A 23766-nucleotide genomic window follows, 5' to 3' on the forward strand; every position below is an offset into this window, starting at 1 on the left:
TTGAGGCAGTTCTGAAGGCAAAAGGGGGTCCAACCCGTTACTAGCATGTGGTACCTAATAAAGTGGCCGGTGAGTGTAGTTAGGTAGTAGTCGGATGAGTCAAGTCCATTCATGACGTGGATGTAACATGACATAAAAGGAAAAGGGTGGGGGGCAAACACTGACAATGCAGGATACTATTTTAAAAATCAGCGACAGAAGAGACCACGGATAGAAGGTAAGACACTAATCTAGTCTCTCTCCAGACACAAATACGTTGTAATAATAGAAAATAAAAAATAAAAAGCTACAGGGGGGCAACAGAGTCTGATAACTTGCGTAGACAACGTAGGGAACGAAACAGGAGCGGGACAGGATTAAGTCTTTCTCTCGGGATCTTGCAGGAAAGAATTATTTTGGGGGCAGTCACATGTTCGGGACCTGCCGGGACTCGCGGCAGTTACAGCTTTATTAACTCACATTGTAGCTTGTTTACTGCTGCCGACTGCAGTGAACTTGTTTAATTCTGGACCTGTGTCAAACATTGTTTTTCCCATCAGTCACCTTGAGACGAAAAAATAGAAAAAAAGGTCCAGGTTAAAAAACGGTAGTTTCCCTTTGAGCTACATTTTAAACAGATAAAAAATGTGTGATTGATTGGAAGTTGGCTTGTTACCATTCTCTGACTTGCAGAACACATTCGCTCTACCACAAAAACGCATCACCTGAAAATAATTTACAGCTCTGTATGCACTTTCTGCCCAATTAAAGCACAAGGCACATATCTACACATGTTTTGGGTGTGCGCTCCCGTTGTTCAGTTCTGGAACAGTATTGCATTTGAAATCTCTGAGTTGTTTAATGTTGCCTGCTATTGTTAAGGTCTTTATTCTGAATGACCTGTCAGCCTTTCAGCTCTCTGGGAGTCAGAAACGTGCTGTGTTTGCAGTACTTACAGTTGCAAAGAGGATGATTGCAACCCATGTGAAAACACAACATGACCTATTTGAATGTGGACCCTTTCCTACCTGGACGTGGTCTATTTAGAACTGTCCACGGGCGGATAAATGGTGTTTTGTCCCTTGTCTTTTGCCTGTATGGGTGTATGTCTGTTTCTGTGTGTGTTGTTTTGTCTCCCTCCCTCCCCTCTTTTCTCTGTTTAATTATTATTTGTATTTGTAAAAATGTTATTAAATATATATTTTTTATTGGCCCTGGGGTGCGTTCTCGTCTCAATCTATTGTTAGTAATTGTTTGTCACTGTTATTTTCTTAAATATGTAAAAACAAGGATGCAAATTAGCACATTAGTTAAATGCAATATGTAATATATTTATTGTATTAAAATTAAAAAAATACCACAATATGGGTGCCTGGTAGAGCGCACACCCATATAAAGAGGCTTATTCCTTGACGTAATGGCCACTGGTTCAGCTCAGACCTGCGGCCCTTTGCTGCATGTCATTCCCCCTCTTTCTCCCATTTCAAGTCTAAGCTGTCCTGTTGGAAATAAATGCCTAAAAGAAATCTTACAAACCAATTACAAATTATATCTTCAGATATTAAGGAAAATGCTATGCTGAAATAATATCTTTTCTGACAATAATGCTAAAGCCAGTATTTTCTCCTTTGAAATTTCCGTTTTCTGACGGAATAGCGAGGCCAGGTTGCCAGATTAACCCATAAAAGTTTAAACCCAGTGCGCTACAGCGGTAGTACAGCCATGGAAGCAGCAAACAAACAAACTGGGTCGGCAGAGATAGATTCAAGCAAACCTAAAATTACATTGGCATGTTTCTAACACTTGCATGACCAAAGACGCACAAAACCCAGGTAAATATTGGAGATGTATTTGAAAGATGGAAACAGCTTTGAGCCCAGGGGTGGTTAGCATTAAGCTTTGGGCTAATTTATCACAGGATTATGCTATAGACAGGCCTTTAAGTCATTTCAACATTTATGTACTCACATTGAATCATATAAAGTAACCTACTTGAGTTACTTGGTTACTCGCAAAAACAATTGAGACACAGCGAGTGTGTTTCTCATAGCGGCAGAAAGTGTGTGTCAGTCGAGTAGGGAGACGTTGAGGTAGTGGTATTTTTAGCGGTTGCTGTCGTAATTTTAAGCCGAGAAAGTGTGGCTGTTAGTCAGGTACAGAGCGCCATGCTAGCACAGGCTTTTATTGTCAACATAGCTAGCATCTACTGTTAGCTACTCGGCTGTCTTGTGGAGTAATGTTTGGCTATGTGATACTAACATCTAGCCACATTGTTGGAAACTGCGTTCTCAACCTGGCAACCTCCATAAACTTTGAGTCCGGGGAGGAGGGGCCGGGGAGAAAACTCTTTCCAGAATTTTGAATTTAGACTGCAGAAGCTATTTTAAACGCTGTCAGTATCACATATTGCGCCTTTAATGTTATTTTGCATATCAATGTGGCAAAGGTGATAATGTCAGACAATTTCTTTTCCTACATTCACCTGTAGTATCTCCCTTAAAGGTTAATTTCCATGTGTTTGTGTCTATTAGTCTGATTTGAACGAAAATCTTTGAAATTGGTCCAGTATTTAATGAGATCGCAGTGACTGGCCTTCGCCGAACCAAGCTGAAATGTGACCTAATGGGGCAATTGTGCACCCTCGATTTTTTTCCACTCAAAGTGATTGTTTTTGCCATTGACAGGCTCAGATGGTTACGTAAGTGCCTGACGACATTATCAATCTCACAAGGTGTATTCTTGTCCAAAGACAGTGGTGTGAAGTGTCCTATGTGAGTGGGATGAGCTTGCCGTTTTTGAGTACAGAAATTATAGGCTTGTGTTATCTATAAAGATTTGGTTACACTTTACTTGAAGCTATCTACATAAGAGTGACATGACACTGTCATGAATGGATCATAAAACTTTATAAAAGTCAAACATTTATGGACAACGCTTTTTTTAGTAAGTGTCATTCAGTTTTGTCATGTCAAATTATGGTTAGGATCACGGTTCATGTGTTCATGACACTGTCATGTCACTCTTATGTCAAAAACTTCAAGTAAAGTGTTAACAAAGATTTTTAGTACATGTCTTTTCGGCCATGATATATTGCCTAAACCTTAGCTAACTGAGTAAAGTTATTATGCCGGCTGCGCTCTGCAGCCGGCATAATGTTTTCATTTTAGAATCAATAGATAGATTTGTTTGAGAGGGACACTATGTGCAAACAGGAATTTACATATATTCATAAAAAAACACAAGCATCCAGAAAAAATTGCACTTTCTCTTAAGGAGAGCTGATGCTCATGCCACCTATGATGTCTTTATGTGCAGTGCGCACGTGCTTTTAAGGATAGTGATGCCTTTAGTGGTGAAAAGATGTAATGTGAAAATACCATAATGTACACTGAATTTTTTTTCTTCCAGCCCACACTAGAAAAGGCCCAGCTCCATGCATTTCACGGTGACCAGCTGATCCAGAGTAACCACTACGCTGTGGACTCTATTCGACCCAAATGTGTGGAGCTACGGCGGGTCTGTGATGACTTCAGCAACGAATCAAAAAAAAAGAAGGATGTTTTGTCAAAATCGCTGCAGATACGCATTGGCATTGATAAGGTGAGGGTATGATATGATTTAACATATCTACAGATGTCACATCAAGAAACACAAGTTAGATTCCCTGCACTTGGATGTGGATGTTTTTTTAGTTTTTTTTTAAATGTTTTACTTTGGATCAACCGTTGCCAAATTCCTGGTTCTGGATTATTTCCTGGGTCCACTTTGACGTACTTTAGCTTTGTGTAAAAAGAAATCCTGTAAATTGAGGGATTACATATTATAAGAAAGAAAAAAGGCCTTATAGTTAATTATTTATTTGAAATTTAAACAAAATGTTAAATTTATTAAGACAACACTGACTACCTTACCAATTTATCTTATTTCCCTTACGCAGTTGTTTAATGGACTTAATAAATATTCAACTAAATAATAAGTTCACTCAGAGACTTCACCAAGTTAATCACAAACAGCAAATGAAACTCTTCCGCAATTTTTTCTTTGCTACCAGTATATATAGTGAGTATATATGTAGAAAGAGTAACAGCACCAAGGAGAGGGACATAGTTTTTCAAATGGCAATAAATCATGTAAAATCTCTTGCTATTGGAATACATAAGACTTCGATAAATCTTTTTGAAAAACAAAAATGAATTAATAATGAAAGATAAACTCTGTTTTTGAGCCTACAGTCATAATGATGAAGTTACTGTAGTTAAAGAAGTTACTGCAGGACTTTTTTTCATGTTGTGTTCATTTAAGAGATTTTGGTCTATTTTGGTCTTCTTTTACTCTAATGGAAATAAAACTTCCAAAATACACATTTATATGGTATTTGTTTTAGGCCTCATATGTAGATTTATTCTAAATTAATCTGCATGTATATACCTAACAGTTAAGGGGAAGCTGTGTGCTAACAGAAAAATATAATCTTATTGATTAACAAAAAAAAATGCATCTAGAAAAACGGCTCATTCTCTACAGGAAGAAAAAGGGCAGGTGCTCAAGCCCCTTTGGATGACAATGTGTCTTGTGACCCATAATTAAAGTAAATGGGCAAATTTGTACAATGACAAACCAAATGGCAGTTAGACATAACTTAATAAATTCTGAGGGCTTAATCAAGACATCCTCTTAACGTGATGTCCACAAAATGGAAAGGAGTGATGTGATGCAGATGGTGAATACTTATTGTTTTTACTGGTCATTATTCTTCCCCTCTATTGTTTACATTAGATTCATGTTTTTATTTCTCATTTTTAAAATGCTGAATCTTCTGCACGTAACACCAACATGCATGAAGATAGATGGATGGTTTGTCATTAAAGGTCCCAATTACCCCTGTTACATAGGACGCTCACACTGAGCCACCACATGAAGGGATTCTATTACCTACATTACAAACTTGCCCTGTTTGAATTGCTGCTGTGTCCAGGTAACCCAGTGGTGTGAGTCTGGCATCTACCTGCTGGCTTTCCAGGCTGTGGATAAGTGTCAGTCACAGGAAGGGGCAGAATCAGCACTGATTGACATTGAACACTTTCTGGAGTCTGCAGAACAGAACCAACTGACTGAATTGAGGCACCTTCACAACCTGTATGAAATTGTCCTGTCCGAGGATATCAAGGTATGGTGCACAAAAACAAAAGTTTACAAAATGACTGGATATTCTGTTGCAAGTATAATGTTAAGGAGGATTGATAGTGAGCTTTCTTCCTGCAGGCCAATGTCCTGAAGGCACTGAAGCGCCTGGAGGACGTTCAGGAGATGTTTCAGAAGCGACATGTCAGTCTGAAGAGGCTGTCAGCTAAACAGACAAGGCCCGTCCAGCCTGTTGCCCCCCGGCCTGAGTCTTCTCCCAAACGGCCTTTACTGAAGAACCCACCAAGGACGACTGGGAGCCAGCAGTGTGAGTCAAATGTTGTAATAACCAGGTTATTTGTGCAGCAGATTGTGTGTTTAAATTTTCTTGAACTTTCTTTCTGTGACAGGAATGACACCTTAAGCTGTAAACAGCAGTTTTTTTCTTCATAATCTTAACTCATTTTTATAACTACATTTATTTATTGTAACAAAGCTCTGAAAAATAAATTATTGAAATGATGTCGTATACTCTCAATTCCTTCTAGCTTTGGCTCGCAAAGCTTCGGATAATTCTAACAGTGGCAAGCAGCCAGCAGAAGCTGATCCCAACAAGAAGAAGAACATACACAAGGCCAAAGGAGGCATCAAGGTATCCTCCTCGCGGTCCCACTAACAATCTCACTGTTCATTCGTTAAATTAAAGCCCTTTCAACATGAACTTTAATCTCACAAGTAATGTCAATCTCAATGTAAGATCAACTGACTATGAAAGTAAGGGAGGGTATCGTCCCACAATTATTGACAGTAGTGTCAATCTTGACTTGATTCACTTGATTTGAAAACCAGTTCTTGTAAATACTTTTTACTTTGATAGGGATTTGTATATTTAGAAATGTACTGATACTACCACAACTACCACAACTAGTTCACATCAGTTCCTTTTAAATACTACGCTAGAAAAAGAACAATGACAACATTTAACATAAATGTGAAAGGATACATGGCATAGCAGTTATCACTGGTTGAGGGAGGAGGGGCTGGTTGGTCTTAGTTGAAATTGTCTTTGTTAAAGTTATAGCGTATTCATAAGACTTTTCTACTACATAAGTGAAGTCAATTTATTGATACCTGGGATTACCAAAGTATATTGGTAGGGATCATAAAGCTACAGAATTTTCCAACTCTTTTTGACATAAATATAGTCCATCATTCATTTTACACTTATATAGTGCAGACAGCATTTTACAAGAGTACATAATTTTATTCTCATTTCTAAGAAATTCCCAATGTTTCTAAGATTCACTTAATTATCAGTTAAGATGTTAAGAGAAGGCATCCTAAATCATACAATTGGATTATGGATAGTATAGCCATAAAAGGACTTTCTTGGATTTGAAGTGTGTCACAGCTGTACACTGGCAAAAGCATATACAGGTTCATTGGATACTGATGTACAGTGTTTTTTTTTTAAATCAAACTATTCAAATGGAGAAAGTGAATAGTAGATTTATTTTTTGATTGGGACAATGCACATTAATCCACATTTCTGTAAATGCACCAATTTTCAACTGTAGTCCTAATTACCTAGCATGCATGTCTTCATGGTGGGAAGAAACCAGAGCACCCAGAGGAAACCCATGTAAACTCCACACAGAAAGACCCGGAACGGCCTGAATTCAAACCCAGAACCCTCTTGCTGTGAGGCAGAAGTGCTGACCACATTCCACCATGCTACATACTTTATTTCTATTGCAAATTAAGCTAATTTTTTTTTAATCTATCCTTGATGTACTTTAGTTTTTAATGTTCAAGTGTTATTTGTCTCCGTTGGCAACTCAATTCAAATCGACAGTAGCCTACATGCAAATAATTTCTGCAAATGTGTGTCTTGTGGAGTAAACCATGTGGAAGGGCAAAGACCCTTTTATCTATCCATTTCTCCTCAAGAAGCTTTGTAGCTGCTAGTCATCAACTCTCATTCATAGATGAATAATAAAAAAAACCTCCCGATCCGCCATCCAGTCTCTGCTTCCTATAATTAATACTTTGGGATTTATCTGCCCAGGTTTTATTTAGTCTGTCAAAAGTTGTGTAGTACAATCTCCCTGCAAACACTCAGCACTCAGGAAATTAAACACCCAAGCATTTTCTTAGAATATTATAATGTAGACAAGTCTTGTGCTGATAATTGAAGGAATATTGAGCCCTTTGGTTTTTCCTATGCTGATATTAAAGTGATTTTAACTAACTCAATTTAAGAATTAAGATGTTATAAAAAAATATCTGTTTTATAAAAAAAGGTTTTTTATAAAAATAAATGTGCTCCCGACTTTTTATTTAGAGAGGTTTCTTTTGGAGCAAAGTTCTGCCCCCTGAGAGATGTTAATCAGCAAGAGTGACAAGTGATTTTTAGTCTTGAATGTTAATTCAACACGGCAGATATGCTACAGTTATTACATGTACATTTATCACATTAGGAGACAGGAGTATTCGCTAAACATTTGACACGCTGATCAAGAGTGTTGGAGAGTGAGAGGGCCACTACATTATGAGTTAACATAGCTAATAATATGTAAACAACTGTATGATTAGCAAGAAAGTTGCTGAAAGAAGGACAGAGCTATGGTTCAAGATACTGAAGCAAGGCGCTATCAACAAAAACATAAGCATCGTCAACCAGAAATGATGCAACTGCAGTACATTAGCCAAGTAGGAGGCGAAAAAGCCTTTCATTCATTAAAATGGAATCCGCTTCCCTTTTGCATAATATTTTATGTCCAGTTATGTGTTCACATAACCAGCCTGTCAGACTTAATGCAGACACATATGCACAGACTAATGTCCTTCAGACACTACCTAATGGTATTGAAACTTCAGACATGCGACTGGCCAGAACTTGTGGGTCAAAAGGGCACATGACTTTGTGATTTTTTTGTTAAAGTGGGATAAACATTGTGGGGATATATTGTGAAATAGTTGTAGATTGTAAAAAACAGATATGTAAACAGATTATTGATGTGGATGTTTAATTCCAAGAAAAGGAGGAATGTCATTTATTGGATTAGATAGGTCACAGGTAAACCATGAAACAAGTAAAAGAAGAAGCTCCATTTGGTGATTAAATTGAGAATGCACGATCTAATTCAGTATTAAGCACATTAGGCACACAACAACGCCTACAATTCAGATGATTTGGATGTGTACAGAAAATCTGTAGGAGGACAGTTATTAGAAGTTCGAAGAGACAATACAGGACAAAGTGGAGTCTAAACACCTTATAACTGAGAAGCATCACAGAAGAGTAGTGAAACTGTAAAAGTGCTAAATAAATGCAGTCCATTTACATTTGGACTGCAGTAGCAAGTGATCCAACCACCAACGTCATTATGCATATAATTTATGATTTTAGGCTGCAATAGGCATGGCTTTTATTTGAAAACAACATAGCTCTTCAAGATAAGAGGGTGCTTGACCATTTAGAGCTTTGTAGGTCAGAAGAAGGATTTTAAATTCAATTCTGGATTTTACAGGAAGCCAATACAGAAAAAGTAATACAGGAGAAATATGATCTCTTTTCCTAATTCCTGAATCAGCTAGAGAAGTAACAATAGAAATAACAAATGCATGGACTAGTTTTTCAGCATTGTTTTGAGACAGGATGTTCCTACTTTTGGCAATGTTACCAAGGTGAAAAAAGCCTGTTCTTGAGGTTTGTTTTAGAGGCGATAAAGGATATATCTTGATCAAAAATAACTCCTAGATTTCTGAAATCAGTAGTGCTGGAGGCCAGAGAAATACCATCCAGAGTAGGATATATTTGGATAATGAGGTCCGGAAGTGTTTAGGGTCCAGCACAATAATTACAGTTTTTGAAAAGTTTCTGAGTTTAACATAAGAAAGTTTTAGGTCATCCATGATTTTATATCTAATGCATGCTTGAAGTTTAGCTAACTGACTGATTTTGTCTGGCGTGATTTTTTTGGTGTCATCCGCATAACAATTGAAGTTAATGCATATATAAGGAGAACAGAATAAGTCTAAGCATTGAGTCTTGTGAAACGCCATGGCTAACTTTAGCTTAATTGGAGGATTTATTGTTAACAATAACAAATTGAGATTGATTGGATAAATATGACTTAAACCAACTTGTGCGATTCCTTTAATGCCAACTAAATGTCACAGGATGGTATGGTCAATGGTGTCGAATGCAGACTAAGATCTAGTAAAACAAGTATAGAGACAAGTCCTTTGTCTGAAGCAGTTAGAATGTCATTAGTAATTTTCACCAGTGCTCTGATGCTTTCTAAATCCTGGCTGAAAGTCCTCAAATTGACTTTTGCAATGTAGAAAATAACATAACTGATTAGCGACTACCTTCTCAAGGATCTTTGAGAGAAAGAGAAGGTTAGATATACTGTAGGTCTATAGTTTGCTAAGACCTCAGGGTCAACGGAGGGTTTTTTCAGAAGAGGTTTTATCATAGCTCTATAACCTGTTAATAAAGACATCTTAACGTAGTGTTAACCACGGGTAACAATTCTTTAAGTAGTCTCATCAGGATCGGGTCTAAGAAAAAAGTAAATGGCTTAGCTGAAGAGACCTTTAACATTAATTGTTGAAGGTCATGCAGCTGTACATGTCATCACTGATCAGGTGTGGCAGGGGTCTAGAGAAAACCACTGAGTCCGATATCCGAGGACTGAGTCCGAGGACCCAAACACAGAGAGCAGGCAGGTAGGAGAAAGTTTGACTTGAGGATTTATTAGAACGCAGAGTTCATACAAACAAGCAGTCAAAAAAAAACAGGCAAAAAAAACCCACACTTCAAAAGAAGAAGGCAAAAACTTAGTCCAAAATGAAAATCAAAACGAGAAAACAGAAGCTACAGGGGAGATTCAAACAAACAGACACACTTAACACAATGACAGCAACACAACACACAAGACAAAGGAAACACAGAGGTAAAATACACAAGGTAACGAGCAAACAAGGGACAGGTGAATACAGCAGATGAAACACACAGGGCAGGACAATCAGAGAGGTGGCTAAACAAAACCACCCTATCAAATAAAACTGGAAACGTCATACAGACACTCACAGAGAGACACAAGACAGGAACTACAACTAGACAAGACAAGGGAGGCAAGAAACCAGACAATCAAAATAAAACAGCAAACAGATCCTACAGACATTCACGGGAAGACACAAGACAGAAACTACAACTAGACAATACAAGGGAGGCATGACAACAGAAAACAGAACAAACACACAATAAGCAAAACAGAAAACGGCAACATAAATGTACAAACAGGCAGCAGAAATATCCACAACCACAACAAAAACTATAGGTGCTTGAGTATAACGTGTTTAAAAACAATCCAGGCACTTAGTTGCCATATTAAACAATAAAGCAGCGTTGAGTTAGTTTTTGCTGGAGCAAAAAAGTAGCGTCCTTGAGACTGGAGCACCAGAAATAAGACAATACGCTCTTAACATTCAACCGTGAGGTTACACAATAATTAACCCTTACATTTTGCATGCCTTACGGCAACACCTATGACATGTGCCTTGACACTGACCCCTGAGAACATGCAGACCTTTTCTGCACTTAACTGTAACAAAGGAGAAAAAGAGGAATGATATTTGGTTTTGCTGTCAGGTGGAACAGTGAATTTACCTCTCTGGCACCTCTTCCGTAGCCTAACAGAGACCACAACTGAATGTCTTTATTTTCTATAAATACAACCACAACTTTGCCCTACAATGCCTGACAAAGTAGAGACATTACCAGCAGAAAGTTATATAAACTGGGTTTTTGGTCTGTGTTTTAGGTTATATATGCAATTACAGATAATCTTTACACCAGCTTTTGCAGTGAAGCCTACAAAAAGTATAAACTGTAACTACAAAGTAGTTTGTAATCTGTACATTCTGCAGTGGCTTTACTGTTGGTCCAGTTAAATATTTACCAATGTCTAAAGACCACCTGAATGCAAATACCTTGTAAAGACTTACAGTGAGGATAAGTATTTGAACACCCTGCTATTTTGCAAGTTCTCCCACTTAGAAATCATGGAGGGGTCTGAAATTGTCATCGTAGGTGCAAGCCCACTCTGAGAGACATAATCTAAAAAGTAAAAAAAACAGAAATCACAATGTATGATTTTTTAAACTATTTATTTGTATGATACAGCTGAATATAAGTATTTGAACACCTCAGAAAATCAATGTTAATATTTGGTACAGTAGCCTTTGTGTAAAATTACAGAGGTCAAACGTTTCCTGTTGTTTTTCACCAGATTTGCACACACTGCAGAAGGGATTTTGGCCCACTCCTTCACACAGATCTTCTCTAGATCAGTCAGGTTTCTGGGCTGTCGCTGTGAGTTTGAGCTCCCTCCAAAGATTCTCGATTGGGTTTAGGTCTGGAGACTGGCTAGACCACGCAAGAACCTTGATATGCTTCTTACAGAGCACTCCTTGGTTATCCTGTGCTTCGGGTCATTGTCATGTTAGAAGACTCAGCCTCAACCCATCTTCATGCTCTAACTGAGGGAAAAAGGTTGTTCCCCAAAATTATGACCAAAAAGTTTTATTTTGGTCTCATCTGACCACATGACTTTCTCCCATGACTCCTCTGGCTTATCCAAATGGTCATTGGCAAACTTAAGACGGGCCTTGATATGGGCTGGTTTAAGCAGGGGAACCTTCCGTGCCATGCATGATTTCAAACCATGACGTCTTAGTGCATTACCAACAGTAACCTTGGAAACGGTGGTCCTGGCTCTTTTCAGGTCATTGACCAGCTCCTCCTGTGTATTTCTGAGCTGATTTCTCACCTTTCTTAGGATCGTTGAGACCCCACGAGGTGAGATCTCGCATGGAGCCCCGGTCCGAGGGAGATTGACAGTAATGTTTAGTTTCCTCCATTTTCTAATGATTGCTCCAACAGTGGACCTTTTTTCACCAAGCTGCTTGGCAATTTCACCGTAGCCCTTTTCAGTCTTGTGGTGGTGTACAAGTTTCTCTCTAGTGTCTTTGAACAGCTCTTTGGTCTTGGCCATGTTAGTAGTTGAATTCTTACTGATTGTATGGGGTGGACAGGTGTCTTTATGCAGCAAACAACCTCAAACAGGCGCGTCTAAATTAGGATAATAAATGGAGTGGAGGTGGACAGTTTGAAAGCAGACTAACAGGTCTTTGAGGGTCAGAATTCCAGCTAATATACAGGTGTTCAAATACTTATTTGCAGCTGTATTATACAAATAAATAGTAAAAAAATCATTCATTGTGATTTCTGGATTTTTTTTTCTCCAGATTATGTCTCTCACAGTGGACTATTTCAGACCCCTCCATGATTTCTAAGTGGGAGAACTTGCAAAATAGCAGGGTGTTCAAATACTTATTTTCCTCACTGTATTTGCTGATTTTACAAGATGACAGGGATTGCCTGAATGCACCATTTAACAGCTCTACTTGGACAAAGCTTGATTAGTTTTATGATGTTTTGTGGTATTTACAGTAGGTTTGCATTTTAGACATAAAAGTGAAAGCCCCTGTCCTAAAAACAACAACTTATATGTGTGGTGTGTGTGTTTGTGTGTCTCAGATTGAGGTGATGCATGAGAAAAGCCAAGGAGGTTCCACCCATGTTGTTGTGCCCAATGAGACGGAGGAGAGTCTCTCCAACAGACGCAGGTATGGTCAGGACAGACTGCTGTGTTTGCATGCAGTTATTTGCTTTACACTATACACTATTACACTCACTATACTGAAAGGACACATGATTATGTAATTCTCTAAGTCAGTAAACATGATGTAAAGGCCATATTTCACAGCAGCAATTTATTGATTCCCGAGAGCGAAAGTTCTATGCCATCATTTTTTGCATGGCTTGAAGTGTACTGTTTTATAGGGATTTGTATCATTATGAAAGTGCACATTTCAGCTGCTTCAACTGCTTCCTGGTGCTCCAAAACTAAGGGCATTTTTCCATTACATGGTACTTGCTCAACTCACCTTGACTTTACTCGCATTTTTTGGTCATTCATTTCGAAAAAAAGGCCCTGGTACCGGTTTACAGCTATTTTTTTAATATCACCTCCGTTGAGGTTCCAAGCGAGCTGAGGCGATACTTAACGGTGACTACTGATTGGTCAGAGAGAATCGTCACAAATCACTGTGTTGTCATAGCTAGCAGCAGACAGGGTTGTCCTGAACAATCCCATCATTTTTAAATAGTTTAGCAAGCGTTGTCTTTTTTGATGCCTTCAGCTTTATTTGAAAAAACTTAATGTGTCTTCTGGATGAACAGAACTTGTTTTTCTGAGTCAAAAACAACACACCTTTGACGTTGTGTGTGTTGCTCTAGGTCACACAGTTTCCTGTGGCATTGCCTGTCAGCCACGCTCGCCTCACATATGGGTGATACTAAATCTGCATTAGAAAATGGAGGACGGTGCACCGCGGTCGAGTAGAGTAGAGCTGGTACTAGCAGTGGGTACGCGTCATAAGGTTGCCGGCAGCAGAAGCATCATCGCGTTTTACGTAACATTACACTTCTACACTTCTAACAGCTATCTAACAGCTTTGATCTTTATTTTAAGTGAGCAAATACATAGCTAGCAAACAGTGACATATAACATGAAAAACAAAAACATGGCAGACTGTGTGAGGTGGCGTCATTTGTTTGTGTGCTACATTCATCATTCAGCAGTCCTTGCGTCGTCGTAAGATTATTAATGTGAAAGCAGTGCAGTACAAATTATCCATAAATCCTCTGGAGTTACTACACACTGCCTGGTGCGCACATCCATGGCGTGACCATGCAATGTGATCATGTGAAAATAGATGCAGGTGTGGAGCCTTGCCCTCCCCTGAGAGTAAACATGATCCTGGGACAAGCACCCCATGGCCTTGGCACAAATCCCCTGCTGGTAAAAGTGTGTTTCCATCGAACAGCTTTAAAGCAAATAGAAACCTGTGCGTAATGACGTCACATGCTGTTTTGCAATCAAATTGGCATATCACATTGATTTGAGACATTTTAAGTTGTTTCCATTCAAGTTTTTCTAGACAAAATGGGTCACGCCGTCTACCAACACTTAAACAGCATTGCACAAGTTGTAGTGCTTATGTGCCAGCTGAAAGCAACATATCAAGCTATAATAAAAAAACAACGATGCTATCAGAGAATAGCGTGGACACGCACTTCAGACCGCGAGCGGGCGCGCACACCACACGGAGAAAAAAGTGAGAAAAAAGAAAGAGATTAGCTGTCCGGAGGATAACCAGCTGAGATTGTGTGTGTGAGTCCTTGAGAACTGTAAATTGTATAACTGATGTTGTCAGTTCATTTAAGCCTGTTGTTGTATTGGTCTATAGTTCTTGCAAATTTAAAGTAAATTTGCAAGTGATTTAGTTGTTTGGGTTCTTCCCCTTTAGGTAAGTTTGCACCTGGCTGTTGATTCAGTATAATGGCGATTGTTGAACGCCCTTGCTTGTGTTTGTATTTTAGGTCCATTATTTACATGCTACAGTTACAATGCATTATAATAGTGGGTTTACTGTTATTATTTGCTAGCACATACATTATATTCATATGCATTGTGTATGGTAGCCTTTACAATGTTATTTTTTTCTTTACAGAACCACAGGCACACACACAGCCATAGCAGAGCCACGCCCATGTTTGTACTATTGCTTGATTGTAATAAAGCATCAACAGAGTTAAGTTAATAATAATAATAATAATAATAATTAATACTTTATTAATCCCACAATGAGAAATTACAATTTGTATTCTGTTGTTATTACACTCATGTTGAATTACATACACATGATCAGTTTCTAAACATGCACTTATGGAGAAATGTCAGAGTGAGGGGGCTGCCCTTGGAATGGCGCCCCGAACAGTTGGGGGTTCGGTGCCTTGCTTAAGAGCACCTTGGCAGGGCTCAGGAAGTGAACTGGCCCCTTTCCAGCTACCAGTCCACCACCCTACTTTGGCCCAACCCAATTCCCTACGGATTGAGCTACTGCCACCCCCTCAGTCTCATTCCGTGTTTTAACATATACCTGGGGTGAGAACCAGAATCAGCTATGAAAACAGTCCTAATCTAGTCCTCACTAACAAGTATCAAATCATTTCACTGGAGTTACCGTTTTTATTGTTTGCATCATCAATACCAAATTCAGTCTAACTGGATGGGAATATACAGTAATGTATGTTGAACTTGATGCACCACTAAAAGATGACTCAACAGATTCGGCATTCCTTCGTGGCAAATCATTGCAGCTTGATGGCGCTAACGTAAGCACATTGTAGTATGGATGGCAACATGACTGAAAATTGAAAAAAAACGGAAATCCCAGAGATTCGGCAGACAAGCAGCAAGACATTCACAGTCATTATCTGAGAGAGATGTTTGAGATAGTAGGCATCAGGAATGACTCCAGGCAAATGTGCTGGGGAACTTTTTCCTTAATGGCAGTTTAGTAATTCGTATTTATCCTTTAATGTCTTTACAGAAGCCATATTTGAGCACAAACACACATACATGTAGATTCCTTTAAATGTTGAGGGGAAGATTTAAAAAGAGAAACTGGATCTGTGAACTCTCACAGAATCACAACTGAATTCATATTTTGCTACTCAGTCAGAATCTTTTTAACGTGGAGTTCCAGTTTTTGTCACAATAATCATATATGTGAAGTTTTAGGCCTATTGTCCATTTAAAATTTAGCCAATATCATATAAAGACCCTTTTTTCATGTCCACTGAAAATTCTCAGCTTGCACTCTAGTAACGTTTGTGTCATTCGCTAGGCTACTTTTACTTTTATAGTTTTAAGTAAATTTCCAAGCCCATACTTTTACTTAAGTAAAGAAGTAAAATGAGTCCTACTTTTACCAGAGTATTTTTATCTGTACTTCTACTTGGGTACGGGAAGTGAGTACTTTTGCCGTCCCTGCAAATTATAATGCACATTAATAAGCATCTGACTTACTACAAACATTATTTACCAAAACTAAATAGTATAGCCACCAGCATATAACAAATAACAATACTAATACTAAGAATTACATTAATTTCTCTGTAATAATTGACATAAATGTAACATTGTTCAGTAACACAAACTAAGAATAAGCAACATCTATTACAGCACACATATCCATAACTGATCAAACAGTGTACATCTTTAATAGCTAAGCATGTGGCTCCCCACAGGCTAGTCTGTTTACTGGTGATTGCACATTGCTGGCAAATTGCCCTAACACAACCTGAATATCAACATGTTGCGGCACAAGTAATATTAAACAATCTGCACATCTATCAGCAATGCAATAAGAAACAAAGCAACAGTAAAGTAATCAAATTAACAGTGTGTAGTTTTTCTTTTTAGTATCTCACATCACACTTTCAGTCACTATAACCACTACGGTCAGAAACATTGTGCCAAAACATGAGCAATAGCGTCGCTGTCAACAGGCTTACTTGCTAATGTTAACTACCAACTGTTACGTTAAAACCATTCAGCAAACCGATGATTTAACGTCACCACTCATTTACACACACACTGACAGCAAAACAAAATGCTGAGTGAACATTACTAGCTACGTTTTTCATGTTGGTTTTGAGCAGTATAAACTAACCATGAGAACGGTTTTAAAACAGTAGCCAACGTTAATACAGCGTCTCCTGCAGCCGTGAGGCTCTGGGACCGCAGCATTCGCTAGCGTTAGCTTATTGTCTCATTTGAGGTCTGATAAACAGCAAATTCATCACATCACTTAAACAAGTCTGAAAACGGAAAAGAAAAAGAATCTGCTGCTACATCATGGTGCATTGCATTTCTGGCACGGCCCTCTCTGTTTACATTATATTCCACCACAAGCACACAGCGACAAACACAAATCAACAGAGAACTCTGTAATGTAACATTGTCTAATACAGGGCTGCCAACTCTCACACATTGGCCGTGAGACACACGCATTTGACTGTTTTCACACGCTCACACGCCACATTCCCGATTTCTCACGCCGAAATGTAAACCCGGTCAAATTTCTCAAAGATGAGTTTATCTATAGATCTACCTGTTGAGCCACTTGTGATCGACTACTTGTGCTTTCAGGGACTGTGAAGGGGTTCAAGAGCGCTCCCTGTCTGTGGAATTATCAAATTTTCGCAAAATGATTTTGATCATGATTTGAAACATTTTTTTCACAAGCCATCCCGGGTGCATTTCCCTGGCTTCAGGTATGTGCTCTGAGTATCACAGACCCTTCCGTCACTTTGTGTCCACTCTCTCTGTAAAAACAGAGGTGAATTGCGCAACTGCTAAGCGTAACAAATTCAGTTCATTGCAGTGGACTTGCTCTGCTGTGGGCAGTGACGCGTTGCATCTGTGCGTAGATAGATAGATAGATAGATAGATAGATATTTATCCCAAAATATAATTGTAATAAAAAATATAAATGAATAAATAAATAAACTAGGAAAAAATATACATAGCCTACATGCAGTATACATAAAATAATGATAATAATGATAATAATAATAATATGAATAAAATATAAGAATAACACATAAGAACAAATATTTAAATAAATAAAGGATGGGAAAACAAAATGTGCAACTGCTTGAATAATATGCTAAATGTATGCTAAAATGTAAATGAACCAATTGTGCAGGTTGCCATATTGTGGTGTCTAAAAAGTCTCATCTAGCACCCAGTGATGACGTGTTAAAGAGTTTTATTGCCTGTGGTAAGAATGATTTCCCGTAGCGGTCCGTGCGGCACCGAAGCTGTCTGAACCTCTTTGAGAAGCTGCTCCTCTGTTTGACCAATGGGTGGAGAGGGTGGTCAGGGTTATCCATGATAGATAACAGTATGTTCAGTGGCCTTCTCTCCACCAAAGCTTCAAATGTGTCCTGTTTGCAGCCGATCACGGAGCCAGCCTTCCTGATCAGTTTGTTCAGTCTGTTTGTGTCGCTGGCTCCGATGCTGCTGCCCCAGCAGATGGTGGAGGAGAACAGAGCGCTGGCCACAACAGACTGGTAGATCATATCCAATATCCTGCTGGTAACAGACTGCTAGAACATCTCCAACCTCCTGCTGGTAACAGACTGGTAAAACATCTCCAACATCCTGCTGGTAACAGACTGGTAGAACATCTGCAACATTCTGCTGCACACATTGAAGGATCTCAGCTTCCTCTGGAAATAGAGTCTGCTCATCCCATTCTTGTAAACAGCAGTGCTGTTGAACTTCCAGTTCAGCCTGTTGCCGATGTTGACACCCAGGTAGCTGTACTCCTCCAACATGTCCACGTCAGTTCCCAGGATGCAAAGGGGCTGCGGAGCTGTTCCCTTCCTCCTGAAGTCGATCACCATCTCTTTGGTCTTATTCAAGTTCAGCAGCGGGTGATTCGTTACCAGACCTCTCCACAAGTTCATCCACTAGTGCACTGAGCAGCGTACACCACTAAACTTTGGGCCTCTGTGTCTGTGCGATGGTCTGAGTGAGATAGTACCATATCAGCGGAGCAATGAGATAGACAGCAGACTATATTACAACTCTCCAAATCTCGGACAACAGAGATGGGAGGAGTTATCTTTTGAATGTGCACCATATTGTAAACATGAGCAGAAATCTGATGATGCACATCTGAGCTATACTATACTATATGATACTGCAACGTTGGGTCACTATTGTACTTCTCTAACCTCTGTGTATCTCTAAATGTAACTGTAAATAATTTACTCAATGTTTCAGAAAATGAACAAATAGTTTTTATTTCTCAAAAAAGTAAATACAGTAAGTGGGGCTCAGAGGATGAGGGCCAAACATTACTGAGCCTTGGCACAAAGGTTAAAGGATTAGAATTTATGTAAATCAGTGGTTCTTATTCTTTAGAATTTCAGTGGTCTTAGTTGAACCCTCAACATTAATTTAACTTTGGGTCCCTGGTCCCTACACCAGTGACCCCTGGACCTGTTCACCACAGATCCAAATCTTCTCAGCTGTTGCTGACATATGCTACTGTCTCTTCATGTGGCTCATTATGTTTGGCACATTGTCTGGGTCAGTTCTTTTATCATAAGAAGTTAATAATGTAAATGATAAATGCCCTAATACCTGTTGATACTACAAAAATGCAAAGGCTCTTAACCCTACAGTTTTGCACATATCATGTAAGACTTGATTGCTCAATTTTTTTGCACAAAACTCTCCAGAAAGTGCCATTTAATGGTTTATTTTTCAAAGGAAATTCCTGGGGGGCATTCCCCCAGACCCCCTTTGTACACGGCAAAATATGGGTTGGCCTCCCAAAATCTTACTCCAAGGTTTTTGGAAAAGTTTGCAGCTCTGCTAATACATGTAGCAAGTGAAGCTGCTCTTCTGTTTATCCTAACAGTGCTTGGTTAGCACAAAGACTTCATGATAGAAAGCACGGCTGAACCAATTTGTCATAAAGTAACAATAGAGTTAGCTACGATGCTAACGGCATTGATTACTAAGCCAAACAGTGCTGCCACTACTATTTTAGTGATTTATAAGTAACCTGTTTCTTGCAGATTGTCACGTTACTTAGAATACAGATATTAGAAGGTAATTTATGAAGTCGATGCTAACTCTGACAACGGTAATTGGCCTCATCGGGATGGTGATGAGTCGGCCTACAGAAGGGGGGTTGATCAGCTGGCTCTCTGTTACAATCAGAACAACCTTGAGCTTAACACGCTAAATCTATGGAGATGGTCGTGGACGGAGTCCCCCCACTCTTCCCCCCATCACCAAACTCAACAGCCCTTTGTCTCCTGTGATATCCTTCAGGTTTCTGGGATTCACTGTGTCCCAGGACCTAAAGTGGGAGCCCAAGACTAACAAAAGGCCCAGCAGAGGTTGTACTTCCTGCGCCAGCTCAGGAAGCTCAACCTGCCTAAGGAGCTGCTGATCCACTTCTACACAGCCATCATCCAGTCTGTCCTCTGCCCGTCCATCCCTGTCTGATTTGGATCTGCCCCCAAAAGGACAGTAGCAGACTACAACGGACAGTTAGGACTGCAGAAAAGATCATACTGCCAACCTGCTCTCCATTCATCCAGAGTCAGAAAACGGGCAGGAAACATCACTGCAGACCCATCTCGCCCCGGACACAACCAGTTCCAGCTTCTCCCCTCTGTTAGGCGCTACAGCACACTGTACGCCAAAACCAAGAGACTCAGGAACAGTTTCTTTCCACAAGCCATCACTCTGATGAACAGCTGACTTCTGATGATAAGTGTCAGGTTCAATTCCTGTGCAATAGCCCAGCAACATTGTCTCTAACCAGCACCTGTTTACTGGTGCCACCTATAATTAGTTATTTATTCACCATTCTAATTCTCTATTTCAGAGCTGTTCATACTATTCATATTGTAATATAATAACATAAGACTATTTATTCCAGCACCCTTTGCACTATGCTCCATAATTAAAATAACTATCATAATTTACTCCTGCATACTTTCCACTCTTCATTGCACTTTTGCCTCAACCTGTCTATATTGTAGGCGAGGCCCTCTTAATTTGTAGAATTTTGTGCGTCCTTTTGCAATGTTGGAGGTAGAGATTGTGCACCTCAAAAAGTGTGTTTCCTGTTGTAAGTGCAATAGTTATATAACTGGATAACTGGACTGGAAGTGTGTTTTTCAAATGTAATGTATGTTAACGTAACACTTTTTTAAATTTTTATTTTAATTATTCAATTTATTTGATCCGTAGAACATAGTCGCCCCTGCCCCCCTTTCTCTCTCTCTCTCTGTCTCTGTCTCTCTCTGTCTCTGTCTCTCTCTTACTCACTCTCTCACACACACACACACACACACACACACACACACACACACACTCGCACATACCTGGTGTGGAAATAAAAAAATAAAAAAATAACCAAAAACAAAACAAAATCACACTGTTCATAAAAGTTAAAAAAACGTTATTTGGAGTATGAAAACTCTTGTTCATTACATTTACTTCATAATTGCAACATCATTGATCTGAGGCTCAATGCTTATGCTGTAATGGAAATAGTTTTCTTATCAGCAATAAATATAACACTTTCTGATCAACCCATATCAATTGCATGCTTAAAATAACAGGTTTAAAGCCTCGCCCATTTCAAGACAACCCAACCCACTTCCAGGTTAAATCCTGTCCATTTCCGGGTTAGGCCCCGCCCAGTCCGAGTATAGATACAGATACAGATAATCATAGACAAAGAGTAGACGCCGCATTGGTAGGCTGAGCGCAAGAAATCCAGCCGCCATCTTGGACCGGTCATACTCGTTCCTTAGCAGCAGAAGATACAAGAAGCCAGAGCACTGTGCAGCATATTCCTGCTCAGATCGGTGGATTTTTTTGGGACTTTAACTCTGGGTTCTGTAAATCATTTTGTATCTCTGTTTTGAAAATCGCTACATAAGTTAAGTTTTGCGAGTTTTAAAGGGAGATTCAAACAAGTAAATGTGCAGTTTAAATAAAAACTGCCACTTTCATTTCATACTGCTACTTTGAATAAGTACTGGTACACGTGCTTTGTTAGGGGTGAAAGATATATCAACATATACTGTATATAGATATATCAACATACATATATATATATATATCAACATACATATATATATATATATATATATATATATATATATATATATATTATGGCCTTTTCAATAGCAATGTGCTTGAGTAGAGTCAACACAACATAAATGAGGTGGATCTGTCTAAATACTTATGTAGTAAGATCTGAGACAACTGGTCATTTATCAAAAATATCGAAAGTTGCGTTATGCAATATATAGTTTGTTTTGTGGAGCTGTCTGTTAACTTTATTTATCCATTTTATACTGTCCAACCAGTAGAGCCCGTCCTGTTCTGTAGACATGGTCCTTAGTTATTTATTTAAGTTGGACCAGTCCAATATGCCTGTCAGTTGAAATAAACGTTGTAAAAAAGCTTGTTTAATTTGTGAATCTATTTTGTAATTTTACATATGTTTAAAAATATTGGAATTCACATCGATGTTGTAATATCACATTCTGTGAATGTCGTGCAACCCGAGTGTGTGTGTGTGTGTGTGTGTGTTGGGGTGTGCGGCCGCTAAATGTCAAGGTCTGGGACGCGATTGATGCAGAACAACGTGGTAGTACTGTGTGTGTGTGTGTGTGTGTGTGTGTGTGTGTGTGTGTGACAGAGAGAGAGCCAAATATAAAAAGCCTCAAGTAGACTCTAATAATATAATCATATTGTTTCTTGTACTTATCTAACTTTACGGTCACTATCGTTTTTTTCTTCCCTGTCATATTTATAATGTGTGATTTGCAAAATACCTATTATAGCGTACATCACGTATGTGATGTACGCTATACAAACTGGAAATGTCACAGTTTTTCTCCCTTTTTGGGGATTATGTTCCCAGTTTTGATCTCGGACGTCTGGTGAATTTATATCATATCAGAATATCCTATTACTGTTAAGCCCACTATGAATATTAAAATACGTCTAACCATGTGTCCTGTTTCATAGCTACATGAATGACCGTTGTAGCAAAAAAAACCAGCAAAATCAGTTTTGTATTGAGTGAGATTAATTAATTAATCGCGCTGACAGCTCATTTCCCCAGCCAAACACATTACACTGAGTGGAGCGGGTGACCGGTCCAAGATGGCGGCCCCACGTCTCGTCAGCGCCAGTAGGCAGTAGCGGTCGATGCGGCGTCTACTCTTTATTATGTCTATGCAGATAATGCTGTACTCGCTCATCCCTAATTACCACCTTAATGCACTTTATCCTGTCATACAGTCCAGTGTCTTAAAAAAAAAAAAAAAAAAAGACACTGGACTGCTTGATCCAAGTTTCTGAGTAACTCTTGTCTTTGGCAATCATAATTTCTACAAGAAATCAAAACATGTTGCACTGTCTCAGGTTCCCAACATGAACACAAGCCACTCTGGTGTTTTCCTAAGAGAAATAAAGTGCTGTTCAGAAACGTCAGAATCAGCTTTATCAGAATCAGAATCAGCTTTATTGCCAGGTATGAGGACACATACGAGAATTTTTTCTTTGGAGCATCGTTGCTCTCACTGTGCTTACACACAAAACAACCAAAACAAAAATATACACACACTAGTATATACACAAATATATACATACTCTAAACAGAACAATATAGAGCCATGAGTGAACAAAGAGTTCAATACAAATTATTTAAATATGGAGCATAGTGCAAAGATACTGGGATAAATAGTATTATGTTATTATATTACAATATGAACAGTATGAACATTATGGACAGTTCTGAAATAGAAAATGAGAATCATGAATCAATAACAATAAGAGAGATGTGAGAATGGGAATTATGAGTAAATAGTAAATAATAAATAAGTGAGATATGAGAATGATGAATAAACAGTAAATATTAAGTGAGATATGAGAATGAGAATGATGAATAATACTAAATAAGTGGAATAATAAGTGGAACCAGTGAACAGGTGCTGTAGAGACAGTGATTACTGGGTTGTTGACCAGTATTGAACCTGACACTGACAGTAAGAAGTCAGCTGTTCATCGTATGACCAATTCTCATTCTAGAAAAAGTAACCTCTTTCTTATGTCTTACCTC

General features: G+C 38.8%; 1 protein-coding gene and 1 long non-coding RNA gene across 6 annotated transcripts in view; one reads left to right on the forward strand and one right to left on the reverse strand.

Annotated features, from left to right (window-relative positions):
• The window catches only part of LOC117950435, a 26072-nt gene extending 4289 nt beyond the window's left edge, over positions 1-21783 (reverse strand). Inside the window, exons 1-2 of the long non-coding RNA XR_004657896.1 lie at positions 21763-21783; positions 18589-18595 (exon numbers count right to left, since the gene is read on the reverse strand). This is a non-coding gene — a long non-coding RNA (uncharacterized LOC117950435). The remainder of the gene's footprint in view (positions 1-18588; positions 18596-21762) is intronic.
• The window catches only part of mcf2l2 (MCF.2 cell line derived transforming sequence-like 2), a 216638-nt gene that overhangs the window by 50174 nt on the left and 142698 nt on the right, over positions 1-23766 (forward strand). For all 5 annotated transcript variants that reach the window (XM_034881481.1, XM_034881485.1, XM_034881482.1 and 2 more), the window contains exons 11-15: positions 3388-3579; positions 4955-5146; positions 5242-5428; positions 5649-5752; positions 12713-12801. In XM_034881481.1, coding sequence (XP_034737372.1) covers positions 3388-3579; positions 4955-5146; positions 5242-5428; positions 5649-5752; positions 12713-12801 — 764 coding nt within the window. The remainder of the gene's footprint in view (positions 1-3387; positions 3580-4954; positions 5147-5241; positions 5429-5648; positions 5753-12712; positions 12802-23766) is intronic.

Source organism: Etheostoma cragini, chromosome 9, assembly GCF_013103735.1.
Source record: "Etheostoma cragini isolate CJK2018 chromosome 9, CSU_Ecrag_1.0, whole genome shotgun sequence".
Taxonomy (NCBI): Eukaryota; Metazoa; Chordata; class Actinopteri; order Perciformes; family Percidae; genus Etheostoma; species Etheostoma cragini.